The sequence below is a fragment of the Gopherus flavomarginatus genome, chromosome 16 (genome assembly GCF_025201925.1).
Source record: "Gopherus flavomarginatus isolate rGopFla2 chromosome 16, rGopFla2.mat.asm, whole genome shotgun sequence".
Classification (NCBI taxonomy): Eukaryota; Metazoa; Chordata; order Testudines; family Testudinidae; genus Gopherus; species Gopherus flavomarginatus.
The window spans coordinates 18,133,652-18,153,818 of record NC_066632.1 but is presented as its reverse complement, the minus strand read 5'-3'; the positions used below and the strand labels follow the sequence as shown (position 1 = coordinate 18,153,818).

Below are 20,167 nucleotides of genomic sequence, written 5' to 3'. Positions count from 1 at the left end.
CCCCGGAAGGCCAGACTCACGACATCCGAGCTGGCCGGGCTCAGCATGGTGGCCGAGTTGCTGATCAGGCTCAGGAGCTGGTCGCTGCGCCACTGCTCAGCCGACTGGTTCCTCCGGACAAAGAGGAAATGGAGAGACAGAAGTGCACTGGTCACGGCCTGGAGGGGGCAGGGGGCAGTTAGCAGGGGCAGCAGCAGCAATACAACAGCTACAGCTACAACTACACAACCTCCTAGAAGGAATGCTGGGGGCCAGAAATGGGCCCGTAACCATGTGCTGCTCTCAGGTGAGGATAGCACCATAGGGGGCCTGGGGCCAGGCATAAAGCGTTATGTGGAGCTAGGTTTGGGGCTGGATGTCGGGCCAGTCCTGCTGGGGCAGGTTCAGATCTCAGCTGCCCCTGGCTGCGAATCTGGAGCGAGCCAGGAGCTGTCCATACCACATCTCCAGTCTCACACACATGGCCCCACAAGCAGCGTCCAGCTCCTCACATGCACCATCAGCATAAGCACACATGCACACCAGGCCAGGCTGGCACAACTGCATGCCAGCTGTGCCTTATTGAATTCCAGGTGGCAGGTGGGCACAAGCCTGTCCAGATCTAAAGACCCCTCCCCAAACCTTACAGGAGGAGCCACTGAACCCAGGGTCCAACTGAGTGCAGGGGACAACTCACGAAGAAGAGAGTCGGGAGTGGGGGTCTGTGACATTCTATAGCAGGGGTTCTCAAACTGGGGATCAGAGCCCCTCAGGGTGGTGTGAGGTTATTACATCGGGGGTTGCGAGCTGTCAGCCTCCACCCCAAACTCCACTTTGCTTCCAGCATTTATAATAGTGTTAAATATATAAAAAGTGTTTTTAATTTATAAGGGGGGGTTGCACTCAGAGGCTTGCTATGTGAAAGGGATCACCAGTACAAAAGTTTGAGAACAGCTGTTCTATACCTTGGGGAAGCGTCCTGTAACCCCCATATTCTTCATTTTCATATAATCGTATAAAGCATGCCTTGTAAGGTATCTGGGGAAAGGTTATGATCTGCTGAAAGTCATTTCTCTATCCATATATGTGTATCATTAATGCATATGAAGTTACGAGAAGTGTGTTGTATAGTGGTCACTAAAACATGCTGTAAGTTGGGGAATCAACCAGATATTAGCTCCCCAGAAACAACAGCAAGGAAAGTAACCAACACCGGGGGGGGGGGGGGTTTCAAACAACCCATCAACAACCATTGTCCAGCAAGGGAGCTACAATTCAGTGATTCACCTGCATGGAGGTCACACCCAGGGGAATTGCTCAGCCTTGCCTGGAGACTCAGCAGTGCCCCCCAGACATGCCTGGACTTGTGTTCCCCAAGCACATGGACTGAGGGTATAAAACAGACAGGATGGACAGATAGAGTAGATAGAGGTATAAAGCAGACATACTGGGTCTTTCTCCTTCACCCACCTATGCTGCAGGCATCAAGGACACTCTGAAGCCTCCAGCTGAGGGGACTGGCCCAGATTTCAAGGAGGAAATCTGTATACTATGGACTGCAATATCCAGTGGGGTGAGAAAAACTGCTTAAGCTAGATGTTGCCCAGTCTAATAAGACTGAGAGTTTAGATTGTGTGCTTATATTTATTTTTCTTTGGTAACTAACTGACTTTTTGCCAATCACTCAATATCACTTAAAAGCTACCTTTTACAGTCAATAAATATGTTTAATTGTTTATCTTTACCAGTGAGTTTGTATGAGGTGTAGGGCAAATCTGCTCAGGTTTTGCAAAGGCTAGTGTATATCCACTTTCCATTAATGAAGTGGTGAACCAATTAATAAATCTGTATTGCTTGTCTGGAGCAGTGCAAGATGGTATACTCCTGGGGTACAGTGCTGGGAGCTGTGGGGATTTGGCTCTGGTCCCTTTTTCTGTGTGATTTGTGAGTGGCTCTGGGAGCATCTAGCTGGGTGTGGGGCTCCACATGCTTTTGTGCTGAGTGATACCAGCACCTGGAGGGGTTTGCTGCTGGTCACTAACAAGGCATTATGAGAGACAGCCCAGGCTGGAGAGAGTTAAGGGGGCACAGTGGTCCCACGATCCCAGGCTGCACCCCGGGGATCTCATTGCAGTGGCGCAGCGAGCAGAGTGAAATACACAGCTTGTTGTACTGAGCAAGATTTGCACTTCGTACACTAGTGTAAAGATTTTAAGTGAAGGCTTTAAGTGTGGTGACTAAGGAGAGTCAGGAGGAGGCTACCGGTTTATTTTCTGTTTGCTTATTTTGGGCGAGGGAAGTAGGGATAGAAAAATCAGGAAAATGAGTGAAAGCAGTGAAGCGATTGTGAAAGAGCTTTTGAAGCTGCAGGTTGCAGAAAAGGAAAGAGAGCACCAGAGACTATTGGACCTGAAAGAACTGGAGATAAAGGAGAGTGGGAGAAGAGAGAGAGAGCAAAAACACCAAGTGAACCTGCTAGAGAAGCAGAACCAGAACCCACCAGTCCCAGCAATTCCCATCACTCCAAAAATCCACAATTGGGACCATTTATATCCTGCATACAATGAGGCAGACAATATTGCTGAATATCTGAGCGCCGTTGAAAGGCTGTGTGCAGTGCATGAGATCCCTGAGGCTAAGAGAGTTCCTGCGCTGATTGCAAAATTAACTGGTAAAGCTCTAAAGGTATTAAATGAAATGCCTATTGAGGATGCTTTTAGACTACTGTAAATTTAAAAACGCTTTTGAGAAGGTTTCAGATTCCCCTGAAACATACAGCATTAAATTTAGAAATGTTAAGAGGGATACTGGTATTAGTAATGAGGAATATGAGAACAAAATGAAAAATTTGATGGGAAAGTGGGTGAGGGGCAAAGGTGTTACAAGCTTTGAGGGAATGCTGGATCTTGTTGCTCAAGAGCATTTCCTAGACATGTGTAAGGCTGATGTAAAGCAGCGTCTATGGGACAAAGATGTAAAGTCTGTGGATGAGATGGCGTCTCTTGCTGATGCCTTTGAATGGATCCAGGTGTCTACTGAAAACAACCCACTGAAAGAGGTGTTTAAAGCTGGTGAGAAGGGAAGATCCCATTTTATCCCTAGCAAGAGGGAGGATGGCTGGGAGGCCAAGTACTCACCTCCCCAAAACCATTCCTCTAACCCTTGTCCCAAACATCCTGTAAGAGCAGGAGAGCCCAAAAAGTGCTATCAATGTAAGTCCAACCAGCATCTGAGGCATAAACGCCCTGTGCTAGGAGGAAGCAGGCAACCAACAGCTCATGTTAGTTCTGCCGTCCTCAACACAGAAACCCCCCAAGCAATTGGAACCTATTGTTGGGTCTAAACTTTTGGTGAACTTTGGGGAGCCAAAACACACCCAGACTGGCCGTCTCTGCATAATCCTTTCTGAACCCTTTATCGAACAAAGCACTGACCTGCAAACTACTCATGACACCCCCTTTATTAAGTAGCCATTAGCCTTTATCTCTATGCATTTACTTGTTAAACTTGCTTTTCCTGTAAAATCTTGATTGATTATGCATGACCATTATCTTTTGTTAATCACTTTGTTTACTTCTGTGTATAAATATTGATGCTCACCCCTAATAAAGGGGCCACACTTAATCCAAAGCTTTTTAGAGCTAAGGATAGTGTGAGCCCGTTGATCAACGCATTGGTGTCTGGTCTCTGACAGAATTGTGTGCCCCATACCAACTCCGCACGAACTCGGGTGCTGGAGAGGTGAGTGAGGACTTGCTTTATTACCTAACAATTTGGGGGCTCGTCCGGGATTCCTTCTGGTGCGGTACCTCTGTCCAGTGGTCAGACCACTCATATATGAATTGGCAAGGCGCCACAGGAGATTTCTCCCAGCCAATTCAATATTGAGGGGTCGTGTACTGGACAGCAGGGTAAACGCCGGTTGGAGGGCTCCTGTCAGACACCATGGGTCAAGGGACTAGCGTGCCTCTTGAGAGTCCGTTGGGGATTGTAAATAAGTTATGGAACGAAGGGAAACTCCCAGTACAGACAGGAATGTCTAGGAAGAAGTTGTACACACTATGTGTAAGGAATTGGACTGGGTATACCGCGGTATTGGCCGACCCGGAGATGAGGTGGCCTTCGTATGGCTCTTTCGAACAGGCTGCCTTAAGAGGAGTAAAGAGCCGGATCGAAAAAGACCATCCGGGACAGTTATGTTACTGGTTTTGTTGGGACACAGCAGCAGAGCTGTGGAAATCTTTAAAAATTATGGCAGTCAGGTACTCTCCCGAGAGTGAACCCCCTCCAGGTTATTTCGATGAAGGGTGTAGACCACGGCGTGTTTTGACTCGTCAGCTGGTCCCCTCTGCACCTGCCCCTATTCCTCCGCAGGGGGACTCTCTCCATGTAGCAGAGGGGAATCTGCAGAATCCCAAATTGGAATTTCTGCAGAAGGATGAGGAGGAAATGGAGGGGCAAACCTCGGGAGGAGTAGTTACTAGGCTAATGTCCAAACAGATACAGCAGGGTGCATGCCCCCCCCTGAGGATAGCCCAGAGGATGTCCCCGTCAAATCTCTTGCGAGTAATAAAAGTATAGTTAGAGAGATGCCTTTACAGGTGCACCACCAGCTCAGCCCATTCCCCAGGCCTGGATCAACTACGGGAAACAGCAGCAGCTGCAGCAAACTCAGCCTCCTCAATGACGGTACCCCGGGGGCGAAGACAAACAATGTGATGGTCTTATTTCCTTAATGTCTTTAGCCGGCTCCTTTCTCACTTTCTCCCCTCCCAGCAAAGAGCCTCGTTTAACCCTTTCAGTCCAGGGACTGCCTGTCTCTTTCCTCATTGATACTGGGGCTACTTTCTCTCTTTTAAATCATGCCCCCTCTCCCTGGCTATCCTCTGAGGTTAAAACTGCGACTGGGGTGGAGGGCAACCCACAGTCTCTGGAACTCACTTTGCCTTTGAATGTTGTTTATGCTGATAAATGTTTTCCTCACCGTTTTCTTTTTTCCCCAGCTTGTCCGATCCCTTTGATGGGCCGGGATTTACTCTGTAAGCTTGAGGCTACTTTAACCTGCACTCCTGAAGGGGTAGGATTATTGATGACAGTGTTAGGAGATTCGGCCCCTACTCAGGGTAATTGGGAAACACCCCCCTCTCTCTCCCCTGACCTCACTGACTTGCCTCCAACCCTCTGGGGAATTTCTGACACTGATGTTGGCCTGCTCCTTTCGGCAGAGCCCGTAAGGATTCAGGTGAAGCCTTCCTTAACCCCCCCGTCAGTCCCTCAATACCCCCTGTCGCTGGAAGCCCGGGAGGGCATCCGCCCCATTATCGAGGGATTCATTGCACAAAAGCTAGTCCGCCCTCAGCGCACTCCCTGTAACACCCCTATACTGCCTGTCAAAAAGCCTCCTAAAAAGGACGGAGACCCTGTTCGTTGGCGCTTTGTACAGGATCTACGAGTTGTTAATCAGTATGTGGTCCCTCTTCATGCAGTAGTTCCTGACCCAGCTACTATCATCAGCCAAATCCCCTGGGATGCTGAGTGGTTCACTGTTATTGACTTAAAATCAGCTTTTTTCAGCATTCCTGTGCACCCAGACTCTCAGTATCTCTTTGGTTTCACCTGGGAGGGACAAAGTTATGTCTGGCAACGACTCCCTCAAGGCTACAGAGACAGCCCCACGATTTTCAGCCAGTGCCTCCGCCACGACTTGGAAGGTTTCACCAGTCTGCAGGGATCCACATTGGTCCTATACGTAGATGACATCCTATTAGGTAATCGCGAAAAAGCTGCCCTCCGCATCGATGGTAAGGCACTTTTATTATACCTACACACCAGAGGCCACAAGGTAGACCCTAAAAAGATTCAGTGGGTCTCACAAAAGGTCCGATATCTGGGCTTCCTGTTAACCCCAGAGGGAAGACAGATGAACCCAGCCCGCATAAAGACTATTCAAAACTGCCCTCTACCGAACACCAAGAAACAACTTCGAGGTTTCTTAAAATTAATTGGCTTCTGTCGCCCCTGGTTGCCGTCCTGCGGGGAGTTAAGCAAACCGCTCCACCGACTCACTGCTAACCTTGCTCCTGACCCTTTGTAGTGGTCCCCGGACACTATTCAAGCCTTTCAGTTACTCAAGGACAGTGTGGCCTCCTCCATGTCTCTCCGTCCCCCCAATTACAGCAAACCCTTTCACCTTTTTGTCCACGAGAGGGGCGGAATTGCTAGTGGTGTCCTTACCCAGCTGAGCGGGCCCCACCATTTCCCGCTTGCTTTTTACTCTCAGCAAATCGACCCTGTCGCTCAGGGAACCCCATCCTGCACCCGGACTCTGGCAGCAGCTGCCCTGCTGATCACAAAGGCAAAGAGCCTAACCCTGGGTCATTTTACCACGGTTTGGACCTCTCATGCCTTGTCAGCCCTTCTGAGTAGGGGCACAACCCAAGTCTTTTCGGCCCATCGTCAGCAACAGCTAGAGGCCGAACTCTTAGAAGACACTAACCTAATTTTTGAAAGGTGTGGACCCCTTAATCCAGCTACCTTGCTTCCTGACCTGCCAGTCCTCCAGGATCAGCACGACTGTGTGGAAGTAGTTTACAGCATCTTACAGATAAGAGACAACCTGTTTGACGTGCCACTGGACAACCCCGATTGCATCCTCTTCTCGGACGGAAGCTCCTTCTATGTTGATGGCAAGCGTTTCACTGGTTATGCTGTCACCTCTGAATGGGACATTCAAGAGGCCGCCTCACTGCCAGGCAACTGGGGAGCCCAAGCCGCTGAACTCTATGCCCTGGCCCGAGCTTGCCAGTTGGCCGCTGGTAAGACCGTTACCATTTTTACTGATAGCAAATATGCTTTTGGAGTTGTGCATTGTCATATCCACCTCTGGAAGTTTCGAGGTTTCCAGACAGCTGCCGGTAAACCCATTCAGCACCTCCCCCTCATCCACAAGCTTTTGGACACCCTCCAAAAACCCTCTGTCCTGGCTGTAGTTCACTGCCGGGCCCATACTAAAGATAGTAGCCCCGTTACCCGTGGGAATGCCCTGGCTGACGCCTCCGCTAAGAAGGCTGCCACCTTACCTTTAGCCATGCCCACATTGGCTATTGCAGCCTCCTCCTTTACTCCACCGCACCCCGTACCAGTACCTGCTGCTGAACTACAATCGTGGGAGAGCCTCGGGGCCACTCTGGTCAAAGGGACCTGGCTTATGCCAGATGGCCGAGCCTGCCTCCCTCGCTCCACATACCCCGTGGCAGTTCGCTGGCACCATGATAAAGGGGGTCACTACGGCACGCACGCCCTCGTGGACACTATCGCTCGCTTTTGGTATGCTCCAGGCATTCAACCCTATTGCCTATCAATAGTGAAAGCATGCAGCACATGTCAGCGTAATGGACCTGCTCCGCCTCTTAACAAAATTAAGGGTGGAAGACCTCCGCCTGCTGCTCCATTTCAACATCTTCAAATTGACTTTGCAGATATGCCAAAGGCTTTTGGGAAAAAGCACCTCCTTGTTTTGGTTTGCCCTCTGACTTCCTGGGTCGAAGCTTTTCCTACTGCTAATTGTACTGCTGCCACAGTGGCGAAAATTCTCCTTAGAGATATTGTACCCCGTTTTGGCATCCCTCTTGTGCTCGACTCAGATCGCGGACCTCACTTTACTGGTCATGTCCTTGGCCGTTTAGAACATTTCACACTCCTTTCATACACCCTACCACCCCCAGTCTAGCGGGAAAGTTGAGCGTATGAATAGGGAACTTAAGTTTACATTGGCTAAATACTGTCAGGAAACAGGATTAAAGTGGCCTCAGGTACTTCCCTTGGTCCTGTTTCACCTTCGTACTCGCCCAACCCGCGCATTGGGATTATCCCCCTTTGAACTGCTCTATGAACACCCCCCCTTTCAAAGGCGGGGCGCTACCACGTGCTGATGTTTCACTATTGGGAGGGGATCATTTAACCGCGTGTCAGTTTGTCTCCCTACAGGCTCGCCTCCGTACCCTTTGGAAAGCCTCGCAGTTTTCCCAGACCGTGCCGCTGGAGGAACAGATCCACCCGTTCCAACCAGGGGACTTCGTCTGGGCCAAAAAGTTCGTTCGTGACGACACCCTCCAGCCAAGGTTTACTGGACCCCACCAAGTTCTTTTAACAACCCAGACTGCAGTGTTCCTGGAAGGACGCAAATCTTGGATCCACCACTCCCACGTCAAGCCAGCCTTAGTGGACCACAGTGACGGACCAGCAGCTCTTGTCACCACTGAGGACACTGCCTTCGACCAGTGGACCAGCTTACCTCTCTCAGACATTAGACTTAAATTGACTCGAAAAAAATGAGAGGACCCTTTATTCTGACAACTGTATGTTTTTTTTATGCTTTTTTAGTTTATTTTCTGCTTATGAAGAATGCTGTGTTTTTGTAAATGACACCTACTCTAACACTTTTCAACGTACCAAACACCTAAGGGAAATGGCTAAAACTACTCCTCTGGCCAGCCACCTTATGATTGGTGGGGAGCCTTATGAAATTGGCTGCCCGGATTTGGGTGGGTTAAAAAAAAAAAAAAAACTCTTGGTGGGTGTTGTTGGGGCCATAATAGTCCTTATAATACTGTGTTGCTGTATTCAGTGTGTCCCCTCCCTCATAAACTCATGTAAGTCAGTTTATTCTTTTCTCACTTCAGCTAAAAGCCTTACTCTCTTCGAATTGGCCCAGGCTGAAATTGCCAAGCGGCCCTTGAGATCTTGAAATAGGGTGTAGCTTTTTGATTAATAGTTATCTCAAAGCTACAAATGGAGGAATGTTGGGTCTAAACTTTTGGTGAACTTTGGGGAGCCAAAACACACCCAGACTGGCCGTCTCTGCATAATCCTTTCTGAACCCTTTATCGAACAAAGCACTGACCTGCAAACTACTCATGACACCCCCTTTATTAAGTAGCCATTAGCCTTTATCTCTATGCATTTACTTGTTAAACTTGCTTTTCCTGTAAAATCTTGATTGATTATGCATGACCATTATCTTTTGTTAATCACTTTGTTTACTTCTGTGTATAAATATTGATGCTCACCCCTAATAAAGGGGCCACACTTAATCCAAAGCTTTTTAGAGCTAAGGATAGTGTGAGCCCGTTGATCAACGCATTGGTGTCTGGTCTCTGACAGAATTGTGTGCCCCATACCAACTCCGCACGAACTCGGGTGCTGGAGAGGTGAGTGAGGACTTGCTTTATTACCTAACACTATCATACTGGTTTTGTGAGGTTAGCCTCTGCGGAACCAGATATGGAGCATGCTAAGATTATCGAAATTAATGGCAGGGAGTACTTGGGGCAGAGGGATCCAGGGGCCCAGATCTCTCCGGTTAAGCAGAGTGTGGTTTTAAAGGCCAGTATGTTACCTGGCCAAATGGCAGAGATTGTGGGGTCCGTGAAAGCAGATTCCTTGTACCACTAGCTAAAACCCATGTGGTGTGAGAAGATTTGGAAAGTGTTTTGAGAGTGGGGGTAGTGGAACACCTCCTAGTCGCCTGCTTCTTGGTAATGATCTTTTCTGTGTACCTCAGATTAAGGTATTTACCCACAGCAAGAATGAGTTTTATGCTGGGATCCCCAAGGGAAATGGTAAGGTCTCAGGAACTACTGAGAGAATGGGAGAGAGTCTCCTTGATTCCTCTGCAGCAGGGGGAAGCCACATGCTTCCAGGTGGGAAGGTGGTTGAGACCAACTCCTGCACTGCAGCTGGAGGCAACACCACATCAGGAAGGGATGGGGGTGTAACGCCTGCCAGGAGAGAACTATCCAGGTTGTTAGCTGTCAGCAAGTTGCAGCTTGAACCAGAGATAAACCCGGCTCTAGGGAGCAGAGAGCAGTGTGTCCCAGAGGAGAGCCCAGAGAAGGGGCAGGGGATCTCAGAAACCACTGAGGTGGGTGAGGATTCTGGTGACTCTGTAACACAGGGAAGCAGGGTGCATCCAAGAATGGGAGGGCCAGAGACTAGCTCCTTTCCAGCAGAAGGCAACATGTCCTCAGGTGCAGGGGCAGGAGAGGTGTTGTCAGTGATTAAGGAAACTGTCCAGAGTTTTGCAGCTGAACAAGGGAGGGGACTGTGTGCAGCACGAGTGTGTAGAGTTGTTCCCTAGGTGCGGTTCAGCACGAATCAGCTGCAGGGTGTGCAGTCGTATTGGGTTGCGGAAAGGAAGGGGTCAGGGGGCTCAGGGGGCAGGGGCCCAATGAAAAGGCCAGGGGTTGGGGCGGGCAGGGGGCACCCTCTCACAGGACCATGCATCCAGGGCCGGTGCAAGGATATTTTGCATCCTAGGCGAAACTTCCACCTTGCGCCCTCTGCCCCAACCCCTCCCCCCAGAGCATTGCTTATTATAAACTTTCAAAAATGAATACTGCATAATGTGGCATTGTTCATTAGAATTCATACATATTCGTCTTGAAAATTTATTAATTTCATTATTTAGCCTACATATTTAATGAAAATATTTGAATAACCTGACAGGGTGTGGGGCTGGCTGGCTCTGGGCAGGGCAGGGGATGCGAAGCTGGTTGGAGATAGGGTGTGGAGTTGCTGGAGACAGGGGGTGTGGGACTGGCTGCGTGCAGGGCAGGGGCTGCAGCAGGGGCTGGATGGAGACAGGTGGTGTGGAGCTGGCTATGGACTGGGCAAGGAGTGCAGCAGGGGCTGGCTGCATGCAGGGCAGGGAGTGAGGGGCTGGCTGTGGGCAGGACAGGGGGTGTGGGGTGGCTGGAGACAGGAGGTTTGGGGCTGGCTGTGGGCAGGGCAGGAGGTGCAGCAGGGGCTGGCTGCAGGCAGGGCAGCGGGTGTGGGGCTGGTTGAGGCAGGGAAGGGGGTGTGGGGCTGGCTGCGGACAGGGGGTGAGGGGCTGTCTGGATACAGGGATGTGGGGCTGGCTAGAGACAGGGCAGGGAGTGTGAGGCTGGCTGTGGGCAGGACAGGGGGTGCAGGGCTGGCTGTGGGCAGGGCAGGGGGTGAGGGGTTGGCTGGAGGCAGGGGAAGGGGTGTGGGGCTGACTGGAGGCAGGGCAGGGGATGAGGGGTTGGCTGCAGTCAGGACAGGGGGTTCAGCTGCCATGGATGGAGCTGGAGCACAAAGAGCAGCTGCAGAAGGATGAGCTGTTGGACAGAAGCTTCTGTGAGGAACCGGCTCTGTCCCATGGAGAGGTACCACTGTGGGATCTGCATTTTAAATAGCAGTGGGGACGCCCCTGCAGCCCCTTGCCCTCTCAGCCTCCTGGGCACTGGCTCTCTGCGGCTCACTCCCTAGGGGCTCAGCCCTGCTCCTCTTGCCCCCAGTCCCTCATTAGGCCTGGGTGCCTGTAAAGCATGCAGCATATCTTTGTACTGTGTTAATGACTCCTGAACTGGTGGGGGCTATGTCTAATTGCTGCCACTATCTCTTTCTTTGCTGGGCAATTAGATGACAATTAACTTGGAATAGCCCAGAGGGGTCAGAGTAGAGAAGGAGGGAGGACAGACCTTTAGGTTTCAGTTCTGTGCAAAGCCAGTTAACTTTTCTTTTCAGCTGCCTATAAACAAACCTAGTAGAGAAAAGAGTTTCTTCCCCACATCCCCTCCCCCAAAAAATCGGTTATGATTTTAATGGATCCAGAAGCAAAATAAGTCCTGTAATCAAAAAGACAAGTTTCCTGCTTTCCCTTCCACAAAGATCTATTTCCAACCCAGGTAACTTATTATTTATTATCTGTAGTAACTATGTTCTCACGTTTGAATGATACACTGTAGTGGTGTCGGATTTCTTTGGAAATCTCTCAGCTCTTTTGCAGTGTTGGGAGTGAATGCTAGACCCTCGGTTAATTACTTTTACCTTACTTCACGTGCCCATCTTTTGGTCATTAATTTTTGAAGTTAAATTAGATTTTCAAAACCCAGCTTTAAAATGATGTTCATGCCGACAATTGCAATTTAATTGTCTAAACGGGGAAATCGATGGGATCTTGAAATTATGCGATCTAATTTTAAAATTGTATTAAAAATGTGGCATTATAAAGGGGAAATATTTTAAAAGGTTTATCCAGCATCCCCATTACTGTTACCCAGGATTCTGCTTCAAGCAGTAACACAGGAGGGAGAGGGCAGTGGACGGATTAGTGTTCAGTGGTACTTCAAACAAAAAGACATTTACTCTTCTCGTTGATGGCTAATTGACGATCTAATAGCATGCATGAGTACATCAAAACTTCGCTGAATAAGCTTGTTAGCATTTCTAAGGGGGACACTGACCATTCCAAACAGTGATGAGTGGTGCCTGCGAGCGGTCGTGCAGGCATGACTGCGGCAGCTCAGACTCCCTCTCTGTCCCAGCAGCAGCAGCTGCTCAACCATTTAAAAAAAAAAATCTGAGGGCGCTCTTTGGCACCCTAGGCAACTGCCTAGTCTGCCTAAATGGTTGCACCGGCCCCGCGTGCATGCAGCCCAGACTCTGCTCTCATGCAGTGACAGCTGGGAACAGCAGATATCACTAGTGCCAGCCACCCCCTCCCCCGGTCCACAGTCCCTCGCTGTGCCCAGTGATTATCACTACTGCCAGCCATCCCCTCCCCTGGTCCACAGCCCCTTGCTGTGCCCAGTGATTATCACTAGTGCCAGCCACCCCCTCCCCCGGTCCACAGTCCCTCGCTGTGCCCAGTGATTATCACTAGTGCAAGCCATCCCCTCCCCTGGTCCACAGCCCCTTGCTGCGTCCAGTGGTTATCACCAGTGCCAGCCACCCCCTCCCCCCATGAGCACAGCCCATTGCCAGTGTCACTCACCTTGGTGTGAGGCCCGAACTCCTCTGTGAGTTTCTTGAGTGGGGTGTCATACTCCAGCACCATCTGGGCCAGCCGAGCGTAGCTGGGGTCACTGCATGGGGACAGCAAGGGCAGAGATTTGGTTCATGCCCCCTCAGCAAACTGTTCCACTGCCTGGGTTATGCACCCCTCAGCAAACTGCCCCCCAGTGCCTGGGTTGTGCATCCCTCCCTGAACTGCAATGCAATGCCTGGGTCATGCACCTCATGGCAAATGACCTTGCAGGCTTTGCCAGTGCATCTCATTCTTCCACATGGGCACTACCTCTGGGATTTGTACACTGCCCCCTGGAGCCCTCTGACCCACACATACCCAGCAGCAGGGATCCCGGGTGGCCTAGCCCAGTGTTGTGTGAACCACCCTTTCCTGCACAACCCCCCTCAGTCCCCTCCCCCCAGTTCCCTCTCACCCGCTGCCCTGGATCATCTCATGGGCACAGTTGTACATCCCAATCAGGGCTTTGCGGTCCTCGATACGTGACAGCAACAGGATGACAGACGTGTAGGTCACCACCAGGTCCAGGTAGTTCTTGGTGAGGTCGTAGTTCACGTGCTGTGGGGGAGAGCGTAGTGGGGGGTGTCAGTGACCAGGAACAATAGCGTGTGTGTGTATATGTGTGTGCACATGTGCAAGCGCTGCCCCCTGCTGGAGGGGATGAGCCCTGCTCTAAGTGTGTCTGCATGTGCATGGGGCGGGGGGGCATGTGTGTGCTGCCCCCTGCTGGAGGGGATGTGCCCTACAATGCAATGCATGCAGCGCATGGAGATGGAAGGTCCTGAGAGAGGAGAGCTGCAAAGCCAGGCATGCGGTGGGGACCTCCCAGCCCAGCATGCCCCAGGCTGCTCTTTGAACACAGCCTTGCTGGCTGTTGGTATTGGACAACATTCCTGGGGGAACAGCAGCCCCCACAGGGTGGGACAGTGCTCGGTGCATTACGGGCCCACCGGAGATCGTGGCCCCAGATGCTGCATGGACACAGAGTGAGAGGCCAGCCCATTCTCTGGTAACTTACCCTCAGGATTATCCCTACTTTGCCAGTGGGCAGCTGGGGCCCAGAGAGGCTGAGAGAAAATGGCAGGTGCTGGGGGCACCATTGGGGACAGTGCCTAGCCAAGCACCTGAGGATCTAACCAGAGGTCACAGCAGGGATCTGTGGCTGAGCTGGGACTCAAAGCCAGATCCCCTGACTCCCAGACCAGAGCATCATCCCTACAATCTTCCTGCCTCTCCAGGGAAGCAGAGACACCAGCAGTCTGTCCCCACTGTGCCCCTTCCCACGCACCGCCCCTTGCAGCCCCCGTCCATGCACCACCTCCACAGCCTGCTGTGCCCCTCCCCATGCATTGCCCTTGCAGCCCCCTGTCCATGCACTACCCCCGCAGCCTGCTGTGCCCCTGCCCATGTGCTGCAGCCAGGGGACCTGCCAGGACTCACGATGTCGAAGTAGCACTGGCTGGCATCGATGGTGTTCAGCAGCTCGTACACATGATCCTGCCAAGGGAAGCTGTGTCAGTCGCACCTAAGAGCCCCCAGCAGTGATTCGCCCTCCCTCAGTCTAAGCCCCAGCAGCCCCACACCGGGCCCGACATTCTAGGACAGATGGCTGTGTCAGCAGGGGCGGAGGGCTCCGCTACACACGTACAAGCCTTGGGTACGCTAAGGAGGGAAGGTGGCTTCCTCACCCAAGATTTGGCACCTACAATAGGGTAAAGAGTCTCCCCAATGCCCCCTTCTGCTCCAGGAGCAACAGGCCCTGGTGTAACTGGTGCCCAGGGTGCAGGGATGCAGACTCCGGGCCTGGAATGAGCCATGAGAAGCGCTCACGTGGAAGCTAAGGCCATGGGGCCGGCCACAGCCCCAGGCAGCCTCCATGACACAGGCAGCAGGTTTAAGCAGCAGCTGCTCCATCCTTCATGAACTGACTCAGATTGGTGCAAAGCAAGTGAGAGCTGGGTCCAGCATCCCCCACGTGTGCCCACGAGCACAGCATCTGGGCATCCAACACTCTTCAACGGATTTACCCTCCTCAGTCCCGGGTTTACAGTGGCACCATGGAGCTGGGCCCATGCTCAGAAGGGGCCCCCGGCCTGCTTCGCTTGCACTGCACCCCAAGACCCTGCCAGCCGCTGGCTCCCCCCCACCCACTACTTGCTCTTCTCGACCTGCTTGCCAGCCGGCTGAGAGCTCCTCTCCGCCCCCAGCCCCACCCGCCAGCTCCTCTCTGCCCCCTGGCCAGACCCCAATGCACTTCCAGCTCTGGGCAGTCTCTGCTTTGCACCACCTGTGGGGCCCCAACTGTCTCTCCAGGGACTGGTGCCTCCTGGGACTGGTGCAGAAGCCTGGCCAGTCTCAACCAAGTAGGGGGGATGTTGCGCGGGGGCTTGTCTGCGCCCCTCCAGGCAAGTGGGTCCTGAGGGAGCCCGGCCGGGGCAGGCCCTGGCCTGGCTGTTCGCAGCACTCCAAAGGGACTGGAGCGATTCCCGGGACCAGCCCTGGCTGCGCTGCCGGCTCAGCCTGGCAGACACAGTCACCTCCCAGCAGAGCCAGTGAGTGCAGCCAGGAGGCAGAGTATAGAACCTCCATGCCCCCAGCCACCGGCCAACACCCGCTCTCCCCAGGGCCGTGATGCCCCCTGCAGGTACTCACCCGGAACTCCATCACGTCCACGAAAGACTGGTAGTAGCTAGTGAGCACTTTGATGATCTCTGCCTTCTCCTTGTGCACTGGGCCCAGGTGTTGCTAAAGCAAAGGACAGACATGGGGAGTAGATTTCACCCTGACTGGCCATGGGGGAAGCCAGCTGTGTGGCTGAGGACGCAGAGCCCTGCCACGGAACCAGCTCCCAACCCCTCACCACTGGGGACAGAGATCACTGACACACGCAGGGCTGGACACAGTGCCCTGGCACACTCATCCCTGGGCATCTCCAGCCTTCAAGCTGGAGTTGGGTTGAGAGCCCCCATGCCAGGGTGGTGCTGTGCGGATCCAAGCACTGCACCGTCAGCGGGTGGGGCTGTATGGATCCGAGCACTGTGCTGGCAGAGGGAAGGGGAGACCTGTCCAGATCTGAGTGCTGCGCCAGCGGGAGGAGGGGGGACTTGTACAGATCCGAGCACCATGCTGGCAGTGGTGAGGCTGTATGAATCCAAGCAGTATGCTGGCAGGGGGAAGGGGGATCCTGTCCAGATCCGAGCATCGTGCCAGCAGTGGTGGGGCTGTATGGATCTGAGCACTGTGCCAGTGGGAGGGAAGTGGACCTGTAGAGATCCAAGCACCGCTCCAGCAGGGAGGACCTGTACAGATCCAAGTACTGTGCCGGCATGGGGGAGGAAGGACCTGTACAGATCCAAGCACCACACCAGCAGTGGTTGGGCTGTATGGATCTGAGCACTGTGCCAGTAGGAGGGAGGGGAACCTGTACAGATCCAAGTACCATGCCGGCAGGGGGGACCTGTACAGATCCGAGCACCACACCAGCAGTGGTTGGGCTGTATGGATCTGAGCACTGTGCCAGTAGGAGGGAGGGGAACCTGTACAGATCCAAGTACCGTGCCGGCAGGGGGGACCTGTACAGATCCGAGCACCACACCAGCGGGGGTGGGGGCTGTATGGATCCAAGTGCCATGCCAGCATGAGGGGGTGCCTGGAGAGGTCTGAGCGCCACGCTGGCGGCGGGGAGGCTGTATGTATCCGAGTGCTATGTCAGGGCAGGAGGCTTGTACTGATTTAAATGAGAGCTGTACCATGTGGCAGGGCCTGAGCCTGTGGCTGAGGGAGGCTGCTCACCGTGCTGCTCCGTGCGTCCACATTTGGGAACTTCTTGTTGATGTATTTGATGGAGGGCTCCATGGTCTTCTCGGTGAAGAAAGCGGGTTTGGACCTGGGGTCTGAGCATGTCTGTAACAGAGAAAGCCCCAGGGTGTCAGCAGGGATGATCCTCCAGGCAGGGCAGGGACAGCTCCAGGGGCTCCTGCTGTCTGCAGTCAGAACTGTCCCTGCACTCCCCCAAACAGGCACCACCTGACTGCCAGAGAAATCTATCCCTTGCCCAATAGTGATGCTCCTCAATGAGCGCCCACAGCCCCTGCTATCCCAGCCCTGGGCTCTTCCCCACCCTCCATCCCAGCTCTGGCAATGCCCCTCGACCCTGGTCTGCCACGGGGGCGCCAGTTAGCCTACAGGAGGTGAGCTCTTCACTGCACCGCATGAGTGTGGAATGGGAGTTGGCAGAGGAGAAGTGCTGCTCCCAGCTTGTGCCCCGGGGCAGGGAGTCAGGATTCTGTTTACAAACAGAGGCAGAGTGCTTAAGATAAGACAGGGCTGGTAATTTAATTAAGGATCTGGAAGTCCTTAGATGGGGGGTGGGGTTGGAACAAATTGGAGAGAGTCCAGTGGAGGCAACGAAAATGATTACAGGGCTGAGGCACATGACTTATGAGGAGAGGCTGAGGGAACTGGGCTTATTTAGTCTGCAGAAGAGAAGAATGAGGGGGGATTTGATAGCAGCCTTCAATTACCTGAGGGGGGTTCCAAAGACGATGGAGCTCGGCTGTTCTCAGTGGTGGCAGATGACACAAGAAGCAATGGTCTCAAGTTGCAGTGGGGGAGGTTTAGGTTGGATATTAGGAAACACTATTTCACTAGGAGGGTGGTGAAGCACTGGAATGGGTTACCTAGGGAAGTGGTGGAATCTCCTTCCTTAGAGGTTTTTAAGGTCAGGCTTGACAAAGCCCTGGCTGGGATGATTTCTTTGGGGTTGGTCCTGCTTTGAGCAGGGGGTTGGACTAGATGACCTCCTGAGGTCTCTTACAACCCTAATATTCTATGAAGAGAGAACGGGGGACTTAGAAGACATATAGCCAAGCCCTTGAAGCCAAGATTACATTCAGAAAAGATGTAGGTTTGAGGGCATAGGTGAAAATAAGGGGCCAAAACTCAGGGAAGGGATAGCAGTGGTATAGAGAAGTTCCCACTCTACCTCTGGTACTTAAGTGGCCCCATCACCATCTGAGTCCTTCACAATGTCTAACCTCTTTCTTCTCACAGCCTCACTGAGATTGAGCAGTGCTGTTATCCCCATTGTAAAGGTGGGGCACTGAGGCACACACAGACTAAAGGGCAGATTTTTAAAGGTATCAGGCACCTCGTGGATTCTCAAAAGCACCTAGATTTGATGCTTTGTAAACCCCACTAGATGCATCTTTGGGTGCCCAAAAACCTTTGAAATTCTGTCCCTAAGGCACTGGCCTGAGATCATACAGGAAGCCCATTTAGGGTGACCGGATGTCCTGATTTTATAGGGACAGTCCTGATTTTGGGGTCTTTTTCTTATATAGGCTCCTATTACCTCCCACCCCCATCCCAATTTTTCACACTTGCTATCTGGTTACCCAATTCATGGGGGTCGTAGAACCCAGGTCTCCACTGGCCCAGCCTAGCTCTCTGCTCCATGCTGCAAAAGAGAGGACTCTGATAGATTGGAGCAAAACCAATAAGGCCAGTCCTCCAAGACTCAGCAAACAGTCCCAGGTGATTGAGAAGGATTCATAGTTGACAGCATGACAAGCAGCACAGAGGTCAGAGAGGCAATCACTTAGGCCCCAAGGGGTGGCAGGTTTTGCCCCAGGCTGGGTTGTAGCACAATGGCTGCTGTGCAATTTTACATTTTAACTGAAAACCATTTTGGTTTGTCATTTTTTGTTCTGATTTTGAGAAAAGGAAGGAGGAGTCAGTAAATGTTGTATGAGTATCAGATTATGTCTCAAATTCTTAGGGTTTCAGCTGAATCCAGGCCAATTCCAGAACAAAGAACAGAAATTGCATCCACAGAGTCCATAAAGTTGACAATTATTGTCATGATTTGTATTATTCATTGGGCACCATCTGGGCGCTCAGAAATGTTCAGAATATGCCAGAAAATGTAGCCCCTGAGCCAATGTGTATAAAATGTGTAGCCCTGGAAAAGATGGCTCAGATATTTAAGTATGAAGTGTGTAGTAGAGACCCTGAGACATAAGATTTTGGATCAGAGGCCTGATCTGAGGCCTGAACTGAAGTGGTAGTCAGGCCCTACTAATATAAAGCAAAGTTAGCAAAAGTCATGCTGTGAACAGAAGTCAGGCTCTGCCTGTGTACAGGCTCACAGAATCTGGCAAGAACAGAATTGCAAAACTAGGCACAGGACACTCACACAAACACATTCCAGAAGGGTGGTACCAGAACATCCCAATACCAAGTACAAAGAGGTATCTTAGAGTGAGCGTCGGTGGTCAGCCTAGGAGGCAGTGGAAAGTCCGCCACTGACTGGTTGGTCCGTGATCACAGACACATGTGTTTTACTATCCCCTTATAATCTGCCAGATGTTATTACTGTGCTTCATCCACAAGAAACCTGACCGAGTGCCTATGCTACTAATGGGTCTGTGGTTATTGGGCAGTTCAATTGGTGTCTGCGGTACGGACCATCTGGCCAGAGCCACTGCAGCATGCAGAGTGAACACACATGCAGCTAACATCTGACAACAAAGTGTATAGTTATTCAGCACATGTTAATATCTATGAGTCCCCTGTGGGTCCAGGGACAGAATAGGCCCACTGCTCTCCTGCATGTCATAAGAGGCAACTAAAAGGACCTGTTTGGAGAGGGATGGGCTCCGCCAGGCAGGGCGGTTCTAGGTTTTTTGCCGCCCCAAGCAAAAAAAAATTTGTCCACCTCCCGTCCCAGCCCTGGGCTCCCCGCCGCACTCCCCTGCTGCCTCAGCTCTGGGCTCCCCCCTCCCACCCCACCATTGCCCCCCCCCCACCTCCTGCTGCCCCAATCCTGGGCTCTCCCCCTCCCCCCGCATCTATATCCTCCATCCACTGGAGCCCTGGGTCACTGGTAACTCGCTCCCAGGGCAAATCATTCAGCAGGAATTTTAGACGTGCACAGAACACAGACAGGATCGATTCCCATTTGGCTACAGAACTGCAGTAAAGTTGAACAATTTTCAGCTTGTATGATTGGAGGATATCTGGATGCGTATTATAAGATGGTCCTACATAAATGAGGAAAAGTTGAGGTGCCTTTATTATTCTTTTGTTCCACTCTTTGTTTCTAACGCTGGTCTGAATGGCACGGTTGGGGGGTTGGAGAAGGGGTAGGGGGTTCCGGGGGTTGGATGGGGCAGAGGTTCAGGGGGGCAGTCAGGGGCAGGGAGAAGGGGGGATTAGATGGATCGGGGTTCAGGGAGGCACTCAGGGGACAGGCAGCAGTTGGATAGGCATGGGAGTCCCAGGGGTTTATCAGAGGACAGGTAGGGGGTGGGGTCCTGGGGAGAGGTTGGGGGGTCTCAAAAGGGAGCAGTTGGG

The 20,167-nt window shown here is 52.2% G+C and overlaps 1 protein-coding gene across 3 annotated transcripts in view; it reads right to left on the bottom strand.

Annotated features, from left to right (window-relative positions):
- Positions 1–20,167, bottom strand: part of NCKAP1L (NCK associated protein 1 like) — a 109,341-nt gene that overhangs the window by 71,840 nt on the left and 17,334 nt on the right. For all 3 annotated transcript variants that reach the window (XR_007769894.1, XM_050925782.1, XM_050925784.1), the window contains exons 2-7: positions 16,604–16,714; positions 15,464–15,556; positions 14,252–14,308; positions 13,227–13,369; positions 12,779–12,869; positions 21–158 (exon numbers count right to left, since the gene is read on the bottom strand). Coding sequence is in view for 2 of the 3 variants with exons in the window: in XM_050925782.1 (XP_050781739.1) it covers positions 21–158; positions 12,779–12,869; positions 13,227–13,369; positions 14,252–14,308; positions 15,464–15,556; positions 16,604–16,714 (633 nt within the window). In the remaining variant the exon portion in view is untranslated. The remainder of the gene's footprint in view (positions 1–20; positions 159–12,778; positions 12,870–13,226; positions 13,370–14,251; positions 14,309–15,463; positions 15,557–16,603; positions 16,715–20,167) is intronic.